Source organism: Toxotes jaculatrix, chromosome 19 (assembly GCF_017976425.1).
Source record: "Toxotes jaculatrix isolate fToxJac2 chromosome 19, fToxJac2.pri, whole genome shotgun sequence".
Classification (NCBI taxonomy): Eukaryota; Metazoa; Chordata; class Actinopteri; family Toxotidae; genus Toxotes; species Toxotes jaculatrix.
In genome coordinates, this window is record NC_054412.1 from 15,659,342 (window position 1) to 15,676,973 (window position 17,632).

The 17,632-nt window shown below is 42.2% G+C and overlaps 2 protein-coding genes across 4 annotated transcripts in view; one reads left to right on the top strand and one right to left on the bottom strand.

Annotated features, from left to right (window-relative positions):
- The window catches only part of bcl11bb (BAF chromatin remodeling complex subunit BCL11B b), a 28,528-nt gene extending 21,233 nt beyond the window's left edge, over positions 1-7,295 (bottom strand). For 2 of the 3 annotated variants that reach the window (XM_041064272.1, XM_041064269.1), the window contains exon 1: positions 6,431-7,295. In XM_041064272.1, coding sequence (XP_040920206.1) covers positions 6,431-6,494 — 64 coding nt within the window. In that variant the 5' untranslated portion in view covers positions 6,495-7,295. The remainder of the gene's footprint in view (positions 1-6,430) is intronic. The other variant, XM_041064270.1, reaches the window with a different exon arrangement.
- Positions 7,296-10,999: 3,704 nt separating this feature from the next.
- On the top strand, positions 11,000-17,427 carry ccnk (cyclin K). The gene is made up of 11 exons (XM_041064967.1): positions 11,000-11,128; positions 11,902-12,140; positions 12,535-12,616; positions 12,710-12,841; positions 13,238-13,343; positions 13,446-13,503; positions 14,380-14,549; positions 14,648-14,856; positions 14,976-15,006; positions 15,179-15,250; positions 15,747-17,427. The coding sequence occupies exons 1-11, from the start codon at positions 11,120-11,122 to the stop codon at positions 16,295-16,297; spliced, it is 1,659 nt and encodes a 552-aa protein (XP_040920901.1). The 5' UTR covers positions 11,000-11,119; the 3' UTR covers positions 16,298-17,427.
- Positions 17,428-17,632: the final 205 nt, after the last annotated feature.

A 17,632-nucleotide genomic window follows, 5' to 3' on the forward strand; every position in this document is an offset into this window, starting at 1 on the left:
CCTGGAGTGATGATCCGATGCCAAATATCTTTTCTCTAAATGGCGATGGGTTCCTGGATGCCTGCCAAATAATTTCCATCTCATAATCTTTGGCGGCAAAGAAAGAACACAAACACATATTTACCTACAGTTCACAGCTTGTGACCGTAATTCACATAAAGCAATGTTCCAGAGTGCTCACACGAGCAATGTAACTGCGTGCATGCATGCAAGTGTGCATATGCGCAGTGCATATCAGTGGGACTGTGCAAGAAATATATCTACAAACAATATGGCGTGCTCTAATTTCTGTCTCTGAAAGCAAGACAGGTGGCATGAGACCCAGATCCTCAAGAGTCATAAATGAGAGAAAGGCAACATCAAGTCAACGAGCTGACAGACACCTGGACATTTGAAGTTCAATTTCAGAGACAGAGACAAGTAGAGTAGGGCCTGTTTGTTAACCTATGGATGAGTAATGTGGCCTGGGGGCAGAAGGCAGTAAATTAGCAGGCGTTGGCACTGTCACTATGCCACTGGAATATCAGTCGGACAGCTTCTAAAAGCCGCACCCCTCTCTGAAACCTCTCTGAGGCTCACCTGTGTGAGAAAAAAACATGTGCAAGATGGAACCGAGCATGGAATGCTTGCAGGAAAAAAAAAAAGAAAAAAAATCACCGTGGACACAAACACACTGAAATGGAAACATAAACACGAAAGAAAAACACGCTAAAGTAGCCTATCATCGCGACAGACAGTGTCTAATTCCTCTGTATAAACTCTTATGTGAAAGGAACATGCTTGATAGGTAAGGGAGCATAGCAGACGCACTGTCAAACATGCCATCGTTGAGAAGGCGTGATGATAGCAATGAAACCCAGCTGTCTAACACGATACCACACACACTTTATTTCTCTCTCTTGGTCTCTCTTTCTTTCGCACTCTCACTCACATACACACACATATATGCAGAGCTATATTCACCCAGTGACAGTCCTACTACTCTGCCTTATCAAGTGTGAGTGAAGTCAGGCAGCCTTAGAGCACCCCCTATCAGTTTGATGAGGAGAGAGTCAGTTAGTCACTCCACTGCTGCTGCCTGCTGCCTGCTGCCTGCTGCCTGCTGCCGCTGCACACTGCCACTGCACAATGTGTACCAGATGGGAGACACAGCTGAAGACAATGGGCCTCTTTCACCAATATTTCCATCTGTGTAAAAGCCCAAAAAATATTCAAACGCCTGGCAAGAAAGTACTTAATGAAGAAACAATGTTGTCAAAGGCCGAGGAATTGTTTCATTTGCAGCTGAGATATTTTTTAATTCCAAACAGCAAAATGTTTGCCATACAGTTCGGTAACAGTTGCACTGTAATTTTTACTGTCAAAGTTGGTCTATGATACAGTAAATGTGATGTCCCCCGTCAGTGTTTTTTTTTACAGTAGTGACCAGGTAAAACAAGCTTGGTAGGTAAAACATGCCAAAGTACATATACTAGCACTGTGGATTCCTTCCACATCCTCTGACATTAATTGCCCCGATAAGTCCCCTCTAATACCTAATTATTGTGTCTGTCCTTATATGCTCCTGTGTCTCACTGATCTCTCTTTATGGTGTCTCATTGTGCCTGAGGTGAAGGTGAAGGCAAAGAAAAATTTACAACATGGTTTGACAAGTTCTGCTCTGCCCTGAGTTGAATAAGAACCGGAGAAATGTCACTTTGCTGGATGTGAAACATTTGTTTTTATTTAATGATGTGACGATGAGATTCTTCTGAGCGGCATAACGGAAAGCCGTGAAACTATTTTCTGTTGAAGTTCTGACCTTATATAACATTTTAATACCAGCTGCACATTCTGTTCTGCTGGTAAAGACAGAGTAAGGTCAGGGGCACTCACATGACAGTCGACCACAGTGTATGGGTCCAGACCTGTCTCCCTTTCTTTGTTTTCCACTTGCATTTGCTGAACTAAAAAACACATGCATACACAAACGCACACAATCACACATGTGTAAACCCCACAGGGAAAGCCGGGTAAGATTCACGCTGTCATTGAAAATAAATGACACCAGCAACGTTGCAGATGGTTGCAATCAAAAATTCAAACAACAAGCGGCCTCGCTTAGCCTATCCCTTTTTCTCGGCTGCGATTGCCAAGGAAAGCTGCAACAGTGTGCGTTGTGTAAGGCCAGGCCTGTGTGTTTCATTATCTTATCACCATTTAATCTGTAGCAGTCTCATTTCTTATCATAAATCTTAGATTATCAGCCTGAAAGTGAGCAAAATACAGCTCTGCAGCTGACTGTGACTTGTCACCAAATCGCTATAAATGACTTGTAAGCTATGAGGCATGACGTTCGTTGGCATAAATCAAATTTGCCAAATGATTTTAGAGGTATAATAATAATAGTGAAAAGAAGCTTTATAGCATTGCAAAATTGATTAAATGTGTTCAATAATATTGAAATGTAGAAAGAAAACCTGAGAACAGACTGCAATGCCTCACAGTAAATCATAAATCGCTCACCAATCATCCCTTGTGAGATTATCATCCGCTTACCACAATGTGTGTGAATATTTACTGTGGTGTTGCAGTGCGTACGGTAGGTTTCTCTCTAGCATTTGACAGCCATATGGTGCAAATAAAGAGGAAAACATTAACTGTTTCACAAGTAGCATGCCAATTCGGAGAGTAAACAGTTATCACGAGGCGTTTCCATGGCTGGATCCAGAGAACAATTCTCTGTAATAATGCTGATATTAGATTGCAAAAATTACCGGTTTCTGAGCAAGGGAGGCCTGTGATGCTAAATAGCAGTCGTTCCATGTTAATGTGTCAGTAATACATGAGTATGTTCCTACGATAGGTCTCTCTTTGTCACGGTTGTGACTCCGAGCTGAATCATTGACTGAAAGAGCCTCAAAAAGCCTAGAAGGGATGTTTGCCTTTTTTTTCCCACAAGAGTCTTAATTAAACAAAGGATGAACTGCAAACTGGAGGTCAAATTCTGCTTCGACAGAATAACTTGTTACATGTGATTTGTTAGCGTGTGAACATGAACAGTCCGAATGCATTTTGACATTTTTGTGCAGTTTTACAGTATATGCTGCGTCTGTGTGTGTGTCTGTGACTGTGTGTGTCTGCTTTCTTTGGCGCATACTTGCACATTGCGTGCATTCGTAACAGTTACACTCACTTATGTACGTCCTTCTTAATGTCTGGCCTGGCAAGTAGATTTCCAGTACATAGTCTTCCACAAAAAGCCTGACCAGAAATATGCTGATTTTCAGGTTCTCTGTGCTCCCAAGTAGAGCACGACCTATAGGCCCATGGCTGCAGGGCACAAGGCTGCTGTGTTCAGTTACACCGAATAACCCCTGATCTGACATGTGGTTGATATATGCTGGCACCCTGCAGAAACTTCATATTATTTCTTGTTTAAGGAGATACCTTGTGACCGGTCTTGACAGCTGATACTGAAACGTGGTAAAGCCCCGAGACCGAGCTGACCCAATAACGACGCAATATTAAAAATATTAAAAATATTAAAAACAAACAAAACCCACTTTTGTTTGTTTTTAATCAGTTTCTGAAACGTTCTCTTGCTGTACATATGCAAAGCTCTCATTATATGTTGACTCAATCAAATTACAGTTTGGTTTTCCCCCAGTGCGTCTCAGATCCTCCAGCCCGAGGTGTGATCCTGGTCCTCCCCAGACCCACCCAGCTTAGGGAAACATCCCAAAACCACATGCAGCCTCCAGACACTGAATGATAGGTACATTAAAAGCTTTCCATCCATCACAACTAGAGATGCAGTATCATTATTAAGATATCCTGTACATGTGGTAAACATAGCATCTTTGTACACAGCTGCACACAGACACACATTGTTCTCTCAGAGAGGAAGAACTACTGGAATCAAATAATAATGACTTTTCACATATCTCTTCATAGTCCAGTTTTGACATGTGACCTCCTGTGTGACTTTACAAGTGAACACAAAAAAAAAAACCCTGCAAGTCCAGTCCTTTATTAATCTTGTACTTGTGCTTCTCAGGTCATTGTCGCTGTTTGAGGCCACAGATCAACAAGCAGTGTGAGAGAACAGGTAGGACAAGATCAGGCCCTCCAGACGGCCCAGCTTTTCAGCATCCTACTGTACGTGCTCAAATAGCCACTTTAGCACAGCAGTGACTTCTGCATGATCGAGCTGAACATCAAACGTCTGCCAGCGTTCACAAATATCTCAGCTTTAGTTGTTGTTGTTTGACACTCTCAGGTCTCTACAGACAGGTCAGCTGTGATCACAAGGATTTCTAAAAGCAGTCACTGAAAGCAAGAACAAAGGCACCCTGGAGTCGCTTGAGTGCAGCTTCAGATCAAACAAGGAAATTAAGAAATTTAAAGCTAATTTGTGAAAAGTAATTATCATTCTAATTCTGTGAGTATCTACATTCAGCACCACAGGTTAAGTTTTAAGAATATGCTGACACAAAACCTTACAGCAGGTGCTGTAAGGTTTTGTGTAACTAGGCTAATATGCAAAAGATGTCAAACAAAGTGACCCATGTCTGGAAGGAGGGGAGGCAAATATTTAACAGTTAGTCCAAATTTGTACAAGTTCCCTGAAGACAAATGAAAATTCGCAAAACGTTTCAATTATTTGTCATAATTCATGCAGGTAAATGTTAAACACAGACACACACATGCCTGAGGTGAAACTGTAGAGATGGCAGAAATTTTGCACAGTCGAAAATATACAACGGGGGTGGAGGAAGGGGGGGGGGGCTGGAGGGTCTCCATCTTAATCAACTGGCAGACAGTGACTGTGACAGCCGAGAGATTTAAGAGTCAGATCAATAATCAAGATGGTCAATATTTGTCATCTGCCTAAAATCTGCTGATGGTGCACCATACTTTCTCATCCAGAAAACAAAAACACTGCTTGTAGGAAACGTTTAGATTTCAGGTTGCCCTTTACGTTTGAAATGACCGTAATTATTTCAAGTGAAACCTCGACTGGAGGAGAGTCAGTGCAATGAGAGAGAAAGAGACAAAGTGAATGGGATAAGTGATTAGTGTAAATGCTAAATGTGTCGGGTGGGACGGAATGCGCCTAACCCTTTTCAACACAAAACAGACTGGCCAAAGATTACATCATGAACTTCTGCAATGAATTACCCAGATTAGGCCTCTATGAAATTGGATTTAGGCAAAGCAGAGCGCTGGGAGATGAAGGTTAGATTCATATAATTGATTAGAAATTGGATTATGCGACTTTTTAATCATATGCTCCCCTCCAAAAAAATCCTGCCTCAGATTTAATCTGTGCAATATAATCTTTTCTTTTTTCTTTTCTTTTTTCTTTTTCTTTCTTTTTTTTTTCTTTTTTGTTTTTTTGGGGGGGTTTTTTTTGGGTCGCAGCATCAAACGAGTTCTGACCCTCGGTTTTAAAATATCGCGTCTATAAAAGTTCAGACTGTCGTCAACTCGTGTGTGATGCTTTCTGTTTTCGGTGTGATCCCAAGCTGAACTTATTTTCGTGCACCATCTGATTTTCGGTGTGTTCTTAAAATGTCATCTTAAAGTACAGATGTGCCTGGATGTATCAAGGAAAATAAATCTGAGTGTGTGTGTGTGTGTGTGTGTGTGTGTTTGTGTTTGTATGTGTGTGTGTGTGTGTGTGTGTGTGCGAGTGTATGAGTGTGTGTTTGTGTGTGGTGTTTGTTTGACAGAAATGTATTTTTATTTAAAATAAAAATACATTTAAATTAAGATGCACGTGACCTTGTGCAAAGTCACAACGTAAATAACTCTATTTAAAACCCATTAAAATGTTTAACAAAGTAAACATAAAGACTGACAGAGGCACATGTCGCAATATGCTGGGGAAAAAAACGCAAAATTGTGTTGTGATGAAATGTTGGCTTTACACACTCTTACACGCGCAACGAACGTGCGTGCACACTCAATCACACACACAAACACACACTCACACACACTCACACACACTTTGCCAGACAGTCCCACTGTTGTTGTCATTAGATCATCTCTCGTAGTAAAGTCATATGAAGCTGCGAAGGTCACGTTTGAAATATTACTGAGCCGTATTAATTAAAAAAACGTGTTTATTAAGGTTTAAACTTTAAACCTTAATAACCCATGGAATGAGTCTAAACGTATGTTAAAATGAACAATGTGATGTAGTGTTTTTTCTATTTATCACATGGTAAATTTATTTTCACTGATCTGAGTTGTTGTCAGTAATTAGCCTCTTTATTTGGCGCGTTCTCAAATACTAAAAACATTTGCATCTGTTTCCCAGTAAATACTTTCGTTTTGTCCAGAAAATCGGAGCTAAAAATAACGACAAACTATAAATCATATAAACCTAAAAACTTAATTATGTAGACTGTGAAGTGGGAAGACTTTAAAGAATTAAACTCACCTTGTATTGTCTCCCTGTGCGTCAACGATAAGTGCTGCGGGTTCACCTGCTTGCGGCGGGACATTGCCCCGGCATTTACTCTGGCATCGCCCGGTGAACGGCACTTGGAGTCGGCTTGGACCGTGGTGTCGGTCCTCTCTGGATCGCAGGAGACCAACTTTCCCTCCTCCTAATCCCTATGCTGCTATTCACACTCTTCAGCTGCAACTTTGATGCGCGTTCGGAAGGTGAAGAGTCGGACAGGAGCGCAATAAGGATGGAAGACCAGTTTGTCCACAATGTCCGGCAGCGTCGGAGGAGGACGCAACACCTGGATTGAGGAAGCCAAAGTGTAGTTATGGGAAGCAGTTGGCAATGAGTGGCCGATGAGCTGATATGTGCGCAGGTAGGTAATATTTTGCAATGACCTTTTTGAAAAAATTAAAAATAAAAAAAAATCCTGGATAGCCCACCTCTGCAGAGACCGTGGTGACAGATAAAGTACGGCGCACTCCACCGGTGATATGTATTGACTCTTATTTGGCTCCTTTCCCTTTCCCCCTTTCTTAATTCTAATGATATGATTATATCATCTAGGGTCGAATGGCTGCTGTTTATTCTAGGATTCCCTACAGTCCTTCGATTTCAGCAGTGGTGCGCTAAAATGACCCTTTGGCACTGACTCCTCCTGCGCGTTTTGGCATCGGTGCGCGGAACGGCAACTCTTGGCTCTGGTGGCAGTAGCCTCGCTGATTGAGAGAGGGAGAGAGAGAGAGAGAGAGCGAGAGCAGGCGGGCAGACAAGACACCTCCTCCTCCTTGTCGTCCAACAAGCAGAGGTCCAATGTTTCCCAGTTTCCTACAGTGTCGAGGCTACTTCTTGTTGACTCACACGATGAAAGAGGCTCTGTTTGGGAGGACCCCGCATTTGTGTGTGTGTGTGTGTGTGTGTGTGTATGTGTGTGTGCAGACTATATACAGCCTATGTTTTTGTGTGCGAGTGTGTGTGTGTGTGTGTGTGGTTGGGGTTGCCTCCTTGGAGTGGGATGGGATTTAAGTTCAAGTGGGTCCGTGACGTTTGCGCGACAAGCACCACAGACATGTGAGGGCGGCGGACAACAACACACGGACACCGAGGGCAGCTAGCGGTGGTTCCTCTTAGCTCAGCTCCAGTACAAAAGCAATCATCACTCAAAGGCATGGTGGTACTGTCTGCCCTTTGAAGGAGTGTTAATTTAGCACCCAAAATGCTCTGTGCACCTAAACATTTGTCAGCTCTAATGGTCATTCTGTTCAAAAGAGCGTGATGTCCAACAGTCTTATCATCATGTCCCCTTTCTCACAGTGCTTTTCCCCCCTTTGTGCTTTGATCAGTTTTACTGATTATTACAACTTTCCTCCTTTCATATAATGCCAGGTGAAATTTTGCAGGCATATCAGAAGGAAATTGCTTTAAAATTACTGGCATATCAGGACCACCTCGATCAGACTAAATAAACCATGTGGGTCTAAAGGTCACCTTTAATTTAGATAATTAATACTTTTATGTTATTGTGGCATTCTGGGCCATGTAAATGACCAAAGAAGGCTACTACACATGATTAATATGAATGCAAAGCACGCCTATTTCCTCACACTGGATCAGAGAGGGGAAAAACAGCATGCTGCATCTTTGTTGTTTGGATAATTTAAACATGTTGTGAGGCAACAGTACCCTCTGTTGGCACAGTCAGGAGACAAATCTGTTTTGGGGGTGATACCTTAACGCAGCGTTACTATGCTTTATTCTTATTTTTAGAATTGAAGCCTCAATTCAGAATCTAAGAGAGTCCTCGAAGAGCAGATCAGGTTCACTCAGTGGCAATTAAGGGCACTAATGGGCAATCATTCTGCACATAATTCACTGTATTCATTTAGATCGGTGTATGCACAGATAAGTGCTTTATACGGGCTACGGCTCAGACAAGAACATACTCAAGGTTCTTTTTTTTTAACCATATCATACAATTCAAGCATGTGCTGTAATTTGGTTGAAATACATTGTTGAATAAAACTGAAATGGCCTAATAAGGCCATTTAAAGTTGACACTATTTCCTCGTGGATCAGCAGAGAAGTGTGCAGCTATAGCAATACATTTTATAGTCCGCCATTAATAAAACATGGTGGGCAATTTTAAGAGCATTAGAAGTTTGATTGCTTCAGGGCAGGCCTAGGGGACTTTCAGGACAGTAATTATTTATATAAATGAAATGTCATCTCAGCTCTGGCTCAAGTAGACATAACCTCAGCAGACTCCACATGGAAACACTACAGCACAACAGCTATCTTTCACAGATAGGCCGAGCATGCTGTCAAGCATATTGCTTTGACTGGAGCGCATAAATTCGGTATGTGATATTACATGAAATGTCTTCTTCTTCGCATCAGGCCAAGAGAGCAACAGCAGTCGTGGACACAGCGGATGCTGAAGGAAAACATTATCCTGAGTTCACACACACTCTCTTGCCATCCCTTCTGGCTGCAAGCAGCTCCTTGATCCTTACCCATGGGTTTCTCAATAATACATCAATGTCTCCATTATAGCTTGTATCTGCTGGCTCCGGGCAAAGGCAGTTTAAGCTGGGTTGCACAGGGCCAACATACCACAAATACCCTGCTTGTGGACACAGGAAAGGTTTTAAGTCCAAAGTGTTGCCTCTAAGGAGACATGCATCTCGCATGGTAAATGCCATTGCTAAATGCGAGATACCTGAACACACTGTGGGGCATTACCTACACAAGAGATGTGGATATGCTGAAATAAAAGCTTTGTCCAAGTAACAAGAGACATTATGTTGACATCTTGGCTCTTTTCCAAAATGACCCCAAGACTTAAGGAGATTCCAGGCACTTATAATTTATGTTAAAACATAAAAATGAGCCCAAGGACAAAGTTTCAGCCTTGCACATCAGTGGCCAAAAGTACATGGAGCTTAACTGGCTTTGATTCTGGGTCACAACCTTCTTGATATCCTTTTATCTTCCATTTTTCATGTATCTCCCATCTGTTTACTCTCTGAAGAATACCAAAATAACATTAATATCTTAAAATAGACCAACATATATGAAAGAAGACATCATATAATACAATATATCTTTTTAAGAAGAAAAAGAGGATTTTGTGTTCTCAAGGTTAAGTGTACGAACCGGTCAAAGCAGCCGTTTTGATGTGTTTAACCACAATGTGACAAGACTGACATAAACAATGAAAGGTCCACTCTAGGACAGCTCATGGTAATATGAATATTGCTCTGGGATTTGCTTATAGTCGGTGCTTCATTATGCAATGTTTAATATTAATAAAGAAAGTACAAGTATATATTATTCATAAGCTGATTTACTGTGGTGTGTGTGTGTGTGTAGACTTGAGTGGCAGATTGAGATGCTCCCTTGCTACGGGCAATACAACTAGACAAGGCTCTTACTTTTCTACAGGACACATCCTGACAATTTCTCCCACAGTTAAGAGGATTTGTCCAAGCACGGGTGAATATATAATGCATGCAGATTCCAAATTTTAATTTGGACCAAGTAAATGATTCAATACTGGTTTTTTTCTCTGAAGTGAGGCTGGGAGGGGAACGAAGAGGGCACAAGATGTTACATGTAGTCTACACTTACACTGTCACATTTAAAGCAATCGAAGGGGAGGATGACCATCATGAGTTTTTGGACATATGAACTTCAAAAGTCAAAGGAAAAATTATCTTTATTCTAATTAATACTGTTTTCCACATTTACCATAAAATCTTCAATCATTAAATCCATGTTTTGTTTTTATGTTGCTCTAAAATGTTGCTACTCTTTGATTTTCTGCATTTCAAAGCCATAGCCTACAGGTATATAAAGCATATCAATGGTTTTGACTTGATGTGCAGATAAAAGCATCCAAGTATTCCTATTTTGGTCATCTTAAAGTTTAATTCATGGCTACAACTGGCTGTACCATGTAACCTTTAACTTGTAAAACAAGGCAATGTTTATGGTATTCCCTATATGTTACACTCTCAGTCAAACATCATTTTTGTAATGGCGCAAATAAATATGCATATCTTGAGATATCAGACAAAAACACTTCCAAAATCATGGTATTGCTTCAATGTATTGATACAGGGGCCTTTTTTTTAATAATAATTTGCAGGATTACAGAGAACCACCTGTCTTTTTAAACAAGTACCAGTTTATTTTTTTTAAACAGACCCTGTGCTGATTTCGCAAGTAACACATCTTTATTTAAGTACCTGGTCAAGTCGTAGACGGCATGTGCCAAAAACCCAGTCCTGCACAAGTCCGAGGGTAATTATTTGTCTCCCTCTAGTGGATATTATTGGAAATAACAAATTTTCATCTTGCTTAAGAAACAATATGTATATTTATCAGTTTATCAGACGTATATCTTCTTTGGAGTTATCCATCAGCAGGAATAGTAGTGAGAGCACTGACCAAATTAATTTAGCGGAGGAAAAGACAAAAATCTAACCAAAGCACACGAGTACCAGATGTCCTGCGTAATGACGTCGGCCCGTTGGCTGACGTCACTACGCACTGCACAATGGCGATGCCCTTGTTACGATGGGGACTGTTGTTGATCACTTGGTAGCCAACTTATTGTGAATAACTGCGGATTATTCATACAGCTGTCCGTTTTGGGTGATCTACTCCGACGGCTACATGTTAAAGGTAAGACTCGTGTTTCGTTACACAAGAGACGGACGATTACCGCGGTGAATTCAAACTACTTTTTACAGGTTGCAGTCTCAGCGTTGCTAAGACCTCGAGCGGAGCAAGTTAGCTAGCCGCCGCGGCGGCCGGCGACAGTCAGCTTGCTAAAGAGACAAGTTTGACTTCCTTTATCGTGAAAGCTTCGGTAATTTTAACCTGCTTGGTGTGTTTTAAACGAGCTTACCCGTGCGCCTCTTATAACACATATTCGTACAATAGAAGATCAAGCACGGCTTGTTATTTAGTCTCAGGAAGCTAACTTTAAGTTATCATTAGCACCGCTAACATTAGCGAATGTTAGCAAGAAGCTAACAGTTTCGTTAGGCGGATTGAGAGGAGACCGTCTCCACTGCTGTCGACATCCCCACTAATCTGTTCAGTATGTCTTATAAGTTATGTTTTGCTGTATTCATAGCTACAACCTTATCGGCAGGCGCAGTTTACTCATGAATGAATGAGAGAGGAAGTGCTAAACATTACGTCCTCGTCACAATCTGTTTTCTCTTTGCTGCTCTCCTGTTTCAAAGTGTTACAGCTAGCTTAGTCACCTCTACAAAAACTGGACAGGAGCTAAAGTCATACAGATAAATAGTGATCTCTCTCGCAATTAAACAGTTTACCATAATAACCCATATTATTATGCTGAGGTACGAAATCTTTTGAAAGCCAAGTGCTAATGGGTAAGAATGGTTTTAATTGCAGCTTTTTGTTGTTGTTGTTTGCTTTCTTAGCCGTCCAGTGCAGCGGGCCCGTCCACCGTTGCTTCTCCTCAACCAATGAAGGAATCCAAGGAGAACTTTTCAATGACTGGCCAAGCTATCCTGGACCACATCAAGCCATGTTGGTACTGGGACAAGAAGGATTTGGCCCACACCCCGTCTCAGTCTGAGGGCCTGGACCCTGGCACAGAGGCTCGGTATCGCCGAGAAGGAGCCCGCTTCATATTTGATGTGGGGACACGACTTGGCCTGTATCCTTGATTGACTGACTGATTGATGGATTGATTTGAATACTATAAGAATACTACAAGATTTGAAGACTATAAGACTATAAGATAAATCAGTTCCACATAGTTCAGTTTATTCCTGATGAAAATACAGTAAATGAAACATGACACCCACATGAAGAAATTATACAACTTAATTACCGCATACAGTTATTTTTACTTCACTCCTTTAATATTGTGAAGACATTCACATGAATAGTTTGCAGGAAGCAATGCTGAGTTATTGTATGTAATGTTTATTGCAGAACAGTCATATTGAAGCATGTTTTTGTTAGAATTTATATTATATGACTGCTTATATCTGACAAATGTGCAAATAACTGCAAATGGTTTCCGTGATGTCCTTGACAGCCATCAGTCACTATGACACACTGGCAACTGGCATCATATATTTCCACCGCTTCTACATGTTTCACTCCTTCAAGCAGTTCCCCAGATATGTAAGTTCAGTTGGTGGTTAAGTTTATTTTTTCCTCATTCCTGGAAGTGGACTAAATGTGAATGAATGAATGTTGTGATTTTTGTCTCAACAGGTGACGGGTGCTTGCTGTCTTTTCCTGGCAGGGAAAGTGGAGGAAACCCCAAAGAAGTGTAAAGACATCATCAAAACTGCCCGCAGCTTGCTGAATGATGTGCAGTTTGCCCAGTTTGGAGATGACCCGAAGGTGCAGTGTCTTTTATTTTCACTCTGTTGTCTTGAAACATTGTTCCTGTTAACACTGGACATTGTAAGTGCAATGGGACGTTATACTTTACCTTTCTGTCTCCATCAGGGAATGTGCTGTGGTCACTGAGTTCAGAAAAGAAAATAATAGTCTTAACGTAAAATCTGTTGTAAACCAGTATTACAGAGCCCTGTCATAATATCATGTCGTTCTAGAAAGAATAAACAAAACAAACATGCCACAGCCTAATCTCTGTTAATCTGCTGTAACAAGCAGCCATACAGTAATCTTACGTTGTGGGATTCTGTCAACACTCATGGCCTTAAAAGTTACAAGTATGTAGTTCAGATTTCCTGCCAACAGGACTAATTCACATATTTGTATTTTCTTCTGCAGGAAGAGGTGATGGTGTTAGAGAGAATCTTGCTCCAGACTATCAAATTTGACCTGCAGGTGGAGCACCCCTACATGTTCCTGCTGCGCTACGTCAAGCAGCTCAAAGGTGAGATGGGATAAGCATGGCATCAGATCCATGCAAAGTCTGGTACATTACTATGCTAGGAACCAGTAAAGCCTATGCTATGTTTTTGTCCTGTTGTCATAGGGGAGAAGAATAAAGTGTGCAAGGTGCTGCAAATGGCATGGACGTTTGTCAACGACAGGTGAGCAGCTGGCATGTAAACACTATTTCTCAGCCTCACTCTTTCTTCTGTAGTGTAGTGTGTCATGCATTTGTCATGTTTAACACTGTTACATAACTCAGCTGGTAAATATTGTGCATTGATGAGCAGATAAATGGGGTCATCACAGTTCCATGTGGTTTAAGACGCTTACCACATAACCGCAATGTCCTCGATTTGAATCCGGCCAAGGAGCTTTGTTGCCTGTCAGCTTCTTTACTCTTTCTCCCCCATATTTCCTGTCTGCCTCTCTGCTGTGTGTTGGCAAATAAAAGCAAAACCCTAAAAGAAATTATTGAATAATTTCAAGAGTATATAAGTAGTGATGGGAATTCTGGTCTCTTTTTAGAGAACTGGCTCTTTTGGCTCGGCTCACTAAAAAGAGCCGGCTCTTTTTAGTGCCTTCATTTACTCCACATAAAAAATAAATGATAAAAAATACAAAAAGCAATTATTTACAATTCAACTTTTAACAGTGTTCAACTTTCAGCTTTTTTCTTTTTAACAAATTTTAAACAAACAATTCTCAGGTGCCTGTGCAGGTTGTTTGTGGAAGCGGTTCTATATGAAATACTTTTCTTGCAGACTCTACACTCTGCCTTTGTATTTTCAATATAATTGAAATGGTTCCAGATTTTGCTTCTTTTCCTGCTGTCACTATTTTTACTTCTCTAATGCGTTTTCAAGAGCTGGCTCTAAGAGCCGATTCATTCGTGGCACAGACACATCACTATATATATAAACAGTATATATACATATATAAGTAGTGTCCTTCAATGTTTCAAATCATCTTTGCAAAAGCATTTTGTTGACACAACTCAGATGTGACTGGAATCATTTTGCCTGTTTCCCTTCCAGCCTTTGCACCATGCTGTCTCTGCAGTGGGAGCCAGAGATTATTGCAGTAGCCGTCATGTACCTGGCCGGCCGCCTGTGTAAGTTTGACATCCAGGAGTGGACCGCTAAGCAGTCGTCGCGCCGCTGGTGGGAGCAGTTTGTCCAAGACGTCCCGGTTGAGCTGCTTGAAGGTGCTCATCATGAAGCCATTGAAACTTCATGCCTTTTCTGTGATACTTGTTTCATCTGCTTTAAAATATGTCTCAACAAAAACATCTGTGTTTTCCAGACATTTGCCACCAGATCCTGGACTTGTACTCTCAAGGCAACAAGCCCATCCCTCAGCAGATGCAGGAGAAGGAGCGGGTACCTGTTCCTGCGATCCCTGCTCCTCCGGCTCCACAGGGACAACCCCCGGCCTCCAACCCTCCTCCCCCACCACCAAAGAAGACTTCCCCTCAGGGTGGCAGCCCTGCACGCCAGCTCAAACGCTCACATGTGAGTATACACTTGAATTACGCTGTTGGCGGCTGAAAACTATGACCAATGGAAAGTCCCTTGCTCAGCATAACCTACATCAAAGTGACACTGAGTATTTGCATTTTTTTTTGTTTCAGACATCCCCCAAAGATGAACCAAAGGCTCCAGGTAACTTTCTTGTTAAGACTCATGAAGGCAAAATTCTGTTCATGTGGGTTTCTAACAGCCTATACAGGTTTTTCATTAGGATTTTGTGAGTATTCAAGACTACAGCAAAATGACCTCCTGATTTTAAAAAGCTTTTGCATTTTATTTACTTTTTTTTTTTTTTTTTTTACAGAACAAGTTGGGTCAAAGATTCCTCGACTGGAGAGCCCAATGCCCCCTCTGCCCACATCGCAGCCTCCCTCAGGTAACTGTCTGCTGCCCTCCTCCTCCAGTCTGATTTGTGAGGAAGTTCCAATGATTTCGATTTTGATTGCAGTAGAGCATAGGTATGTGCTGACGCCCTCTCGAAATCCCGCTGCCTGTTTGCGTGTGTCACCAAATTGGCCCATAATGAGCAGCCTGGACCCCCTGCCTGGGACTCAAGCTCAGAAAGCAACCCAAAGTCTTTAGTCCTCTCAGTCCGCTTACATAACCAGCATCTCGTCTGGACATTATGTTTCCCAACACACACATTCTCCTAACCTCTCCCAGACCAATCTGATTAGTGCTTGAGCCTGATAATGAGACCTCCCATGTGGCTGAAGCCTGGCAGTCGTGGTCTGGCTATGTGCTCACTGTCTGGGAATGGAGAGGTTATTTGAGATCATGGGGGAATGAGTGGCCTTCTGTTACTTGTGGCCAAGAAAACAGAGAATTTCTAACAAGTTGTTTTCTCTTTGCTGTCTTCCGTCGCTCACTAGACCGAAAAGCTCCTGCTCCAGCGCCTCCTACAGAAGCAGAACCAGGAAGTGAGGCCGCCCCTCCTCCCCCTCACGCCCCACCTCCACACCAGCCTCCTCCCCTTCCCCATCGCCCTCCTCCGCCTCCGCCCTCCAACTACATCATGTCCACCACCAGCTCCTACATGTCTGGGGAGGGCTATCAGAACCTGCAGTCGATGATGAAGACAGAGGGTCCCTCTTATGCCCCCATGCCGCCCAGTTATGCACCCCCGATACCGCCATACCACCCCCATGTCTATCCGCCCCCCTCAGCACCACCTCCAGGCCCTCCGCCTCCTCCTTCCACCTACCCACCACCCAGCTTGCCCCCGACCTATCCGCCTCCAGGTTACAACAGTTACCCTCCACCACCGCCTCCGCGTATGCCACCAGGCCACGTACCCCCTCCAGGGATAGGCCTTCCACCTGCTGGGTACCCTCCTCCGCCACCTGTGCCCCCAGGACAGTCACAAGTCCCCCTGCCCCCTCCCCCTGGCATGCCCCTGAACCGTGGTGGGTGGATGAGATGAGAGTGCTAAAACAGTCTGTGAACTGAGGCTGTGCAGAGCCACCACTGGGGAGGGAAAGCTCTCTGAAGAGGAAGAACAACCAGGAACTTGTGTTATTCTGGTACAAACAAAGGAAAAGCCTTTTCACCTCCAGGACGACTTGTGATAAACAGCTCCTGGGGTTGTGAATAAAGGCTTATCAGCAATAGACTTGAAAGGAAAAGTGAGGTTTGGACAGTATTGTTACGAGAACCAGAGGAGGTGCCGAAAGTTTGCAGTTAGAATCCTGAAATATTTTGAAATAAGCGAGTTAAAAGTGCACAGGATGGAACTTGCTGTACCCTGTTCCAGGATCTTGTAACAAACACTGTCCACTCATTGTTTTTGTTCTGGGAGTGTACCAGGAAATTAGGGCACCCTGAAATTTCTTTTGTGTTTCTCTTTTTTTTTAGTGTCAAACTCATTCACTAATTGTAGGGAGATGAAATGTACATTTTGCTTTATCTTTGAGAGGATCAAAGGTTGAGTCTTATATTTCCTTGTGTATTCCATCTCCCTGATATTGTGTTTTGGTTTTGCTGCATTCCCAGCCACCTCAGTGTTGTTTTTGTTTTCTCCACATTCCCAGTGTTTACAGAGCATAACAAAATCTTGAGATGGTTTAACATGCCTCAAACAGGACCATCGCACAGAAGGACTGAGAAGAACACGCTGTATATTCAGACACGTTCACGAATGTAGAGCGTGTTCAAACATGCTGTATATTCTTTCTCTCTTATTACATTTTATTCTGTGAAAACACTGAGGTCGTGCTGCGAGATGTTTGTGCTAACATTAGATGCTGTCAGGTCTTTCTATTTTATCATGCTCATTTCTTATTTCCTGTTCCATTTACTGCAACTGCAACTCAAATTAACTATACAACAGAGACCCTGTTATCAAACCAACCACATCTAACACTGGATAGTCTAAGGTATATTTGTACACATCTGATATTTTCATTTAGACAATGTTTTTTTCTGGGATTTTCTATCCATATGTGCCTTAGTCAGGCCTTGCTTTTCTGTATCCCGTACGCAGCTTTGGTTTTGTTGCAGAGTGGCACTTAGGACAAAAAACAAACAAAAAAAACTTGCTTTTCCTACTTTAAACTGAGTATGTTTTCAGTCTATTTAAGGTGAAAATGTGCTGATTTCCCAGTGAGGTTCTGTTCATCAGATAAAAGTCAGTTTTAAGGATAAACAGTTGAAATAGTTGTGATCAGTGTGATGCAGCTGGACAGAGTGAGTCCAGCTGCATCACACTGATCACAACTATTTCAACTGTTTATCCATTACTTTTAGCTACCGTTATGTC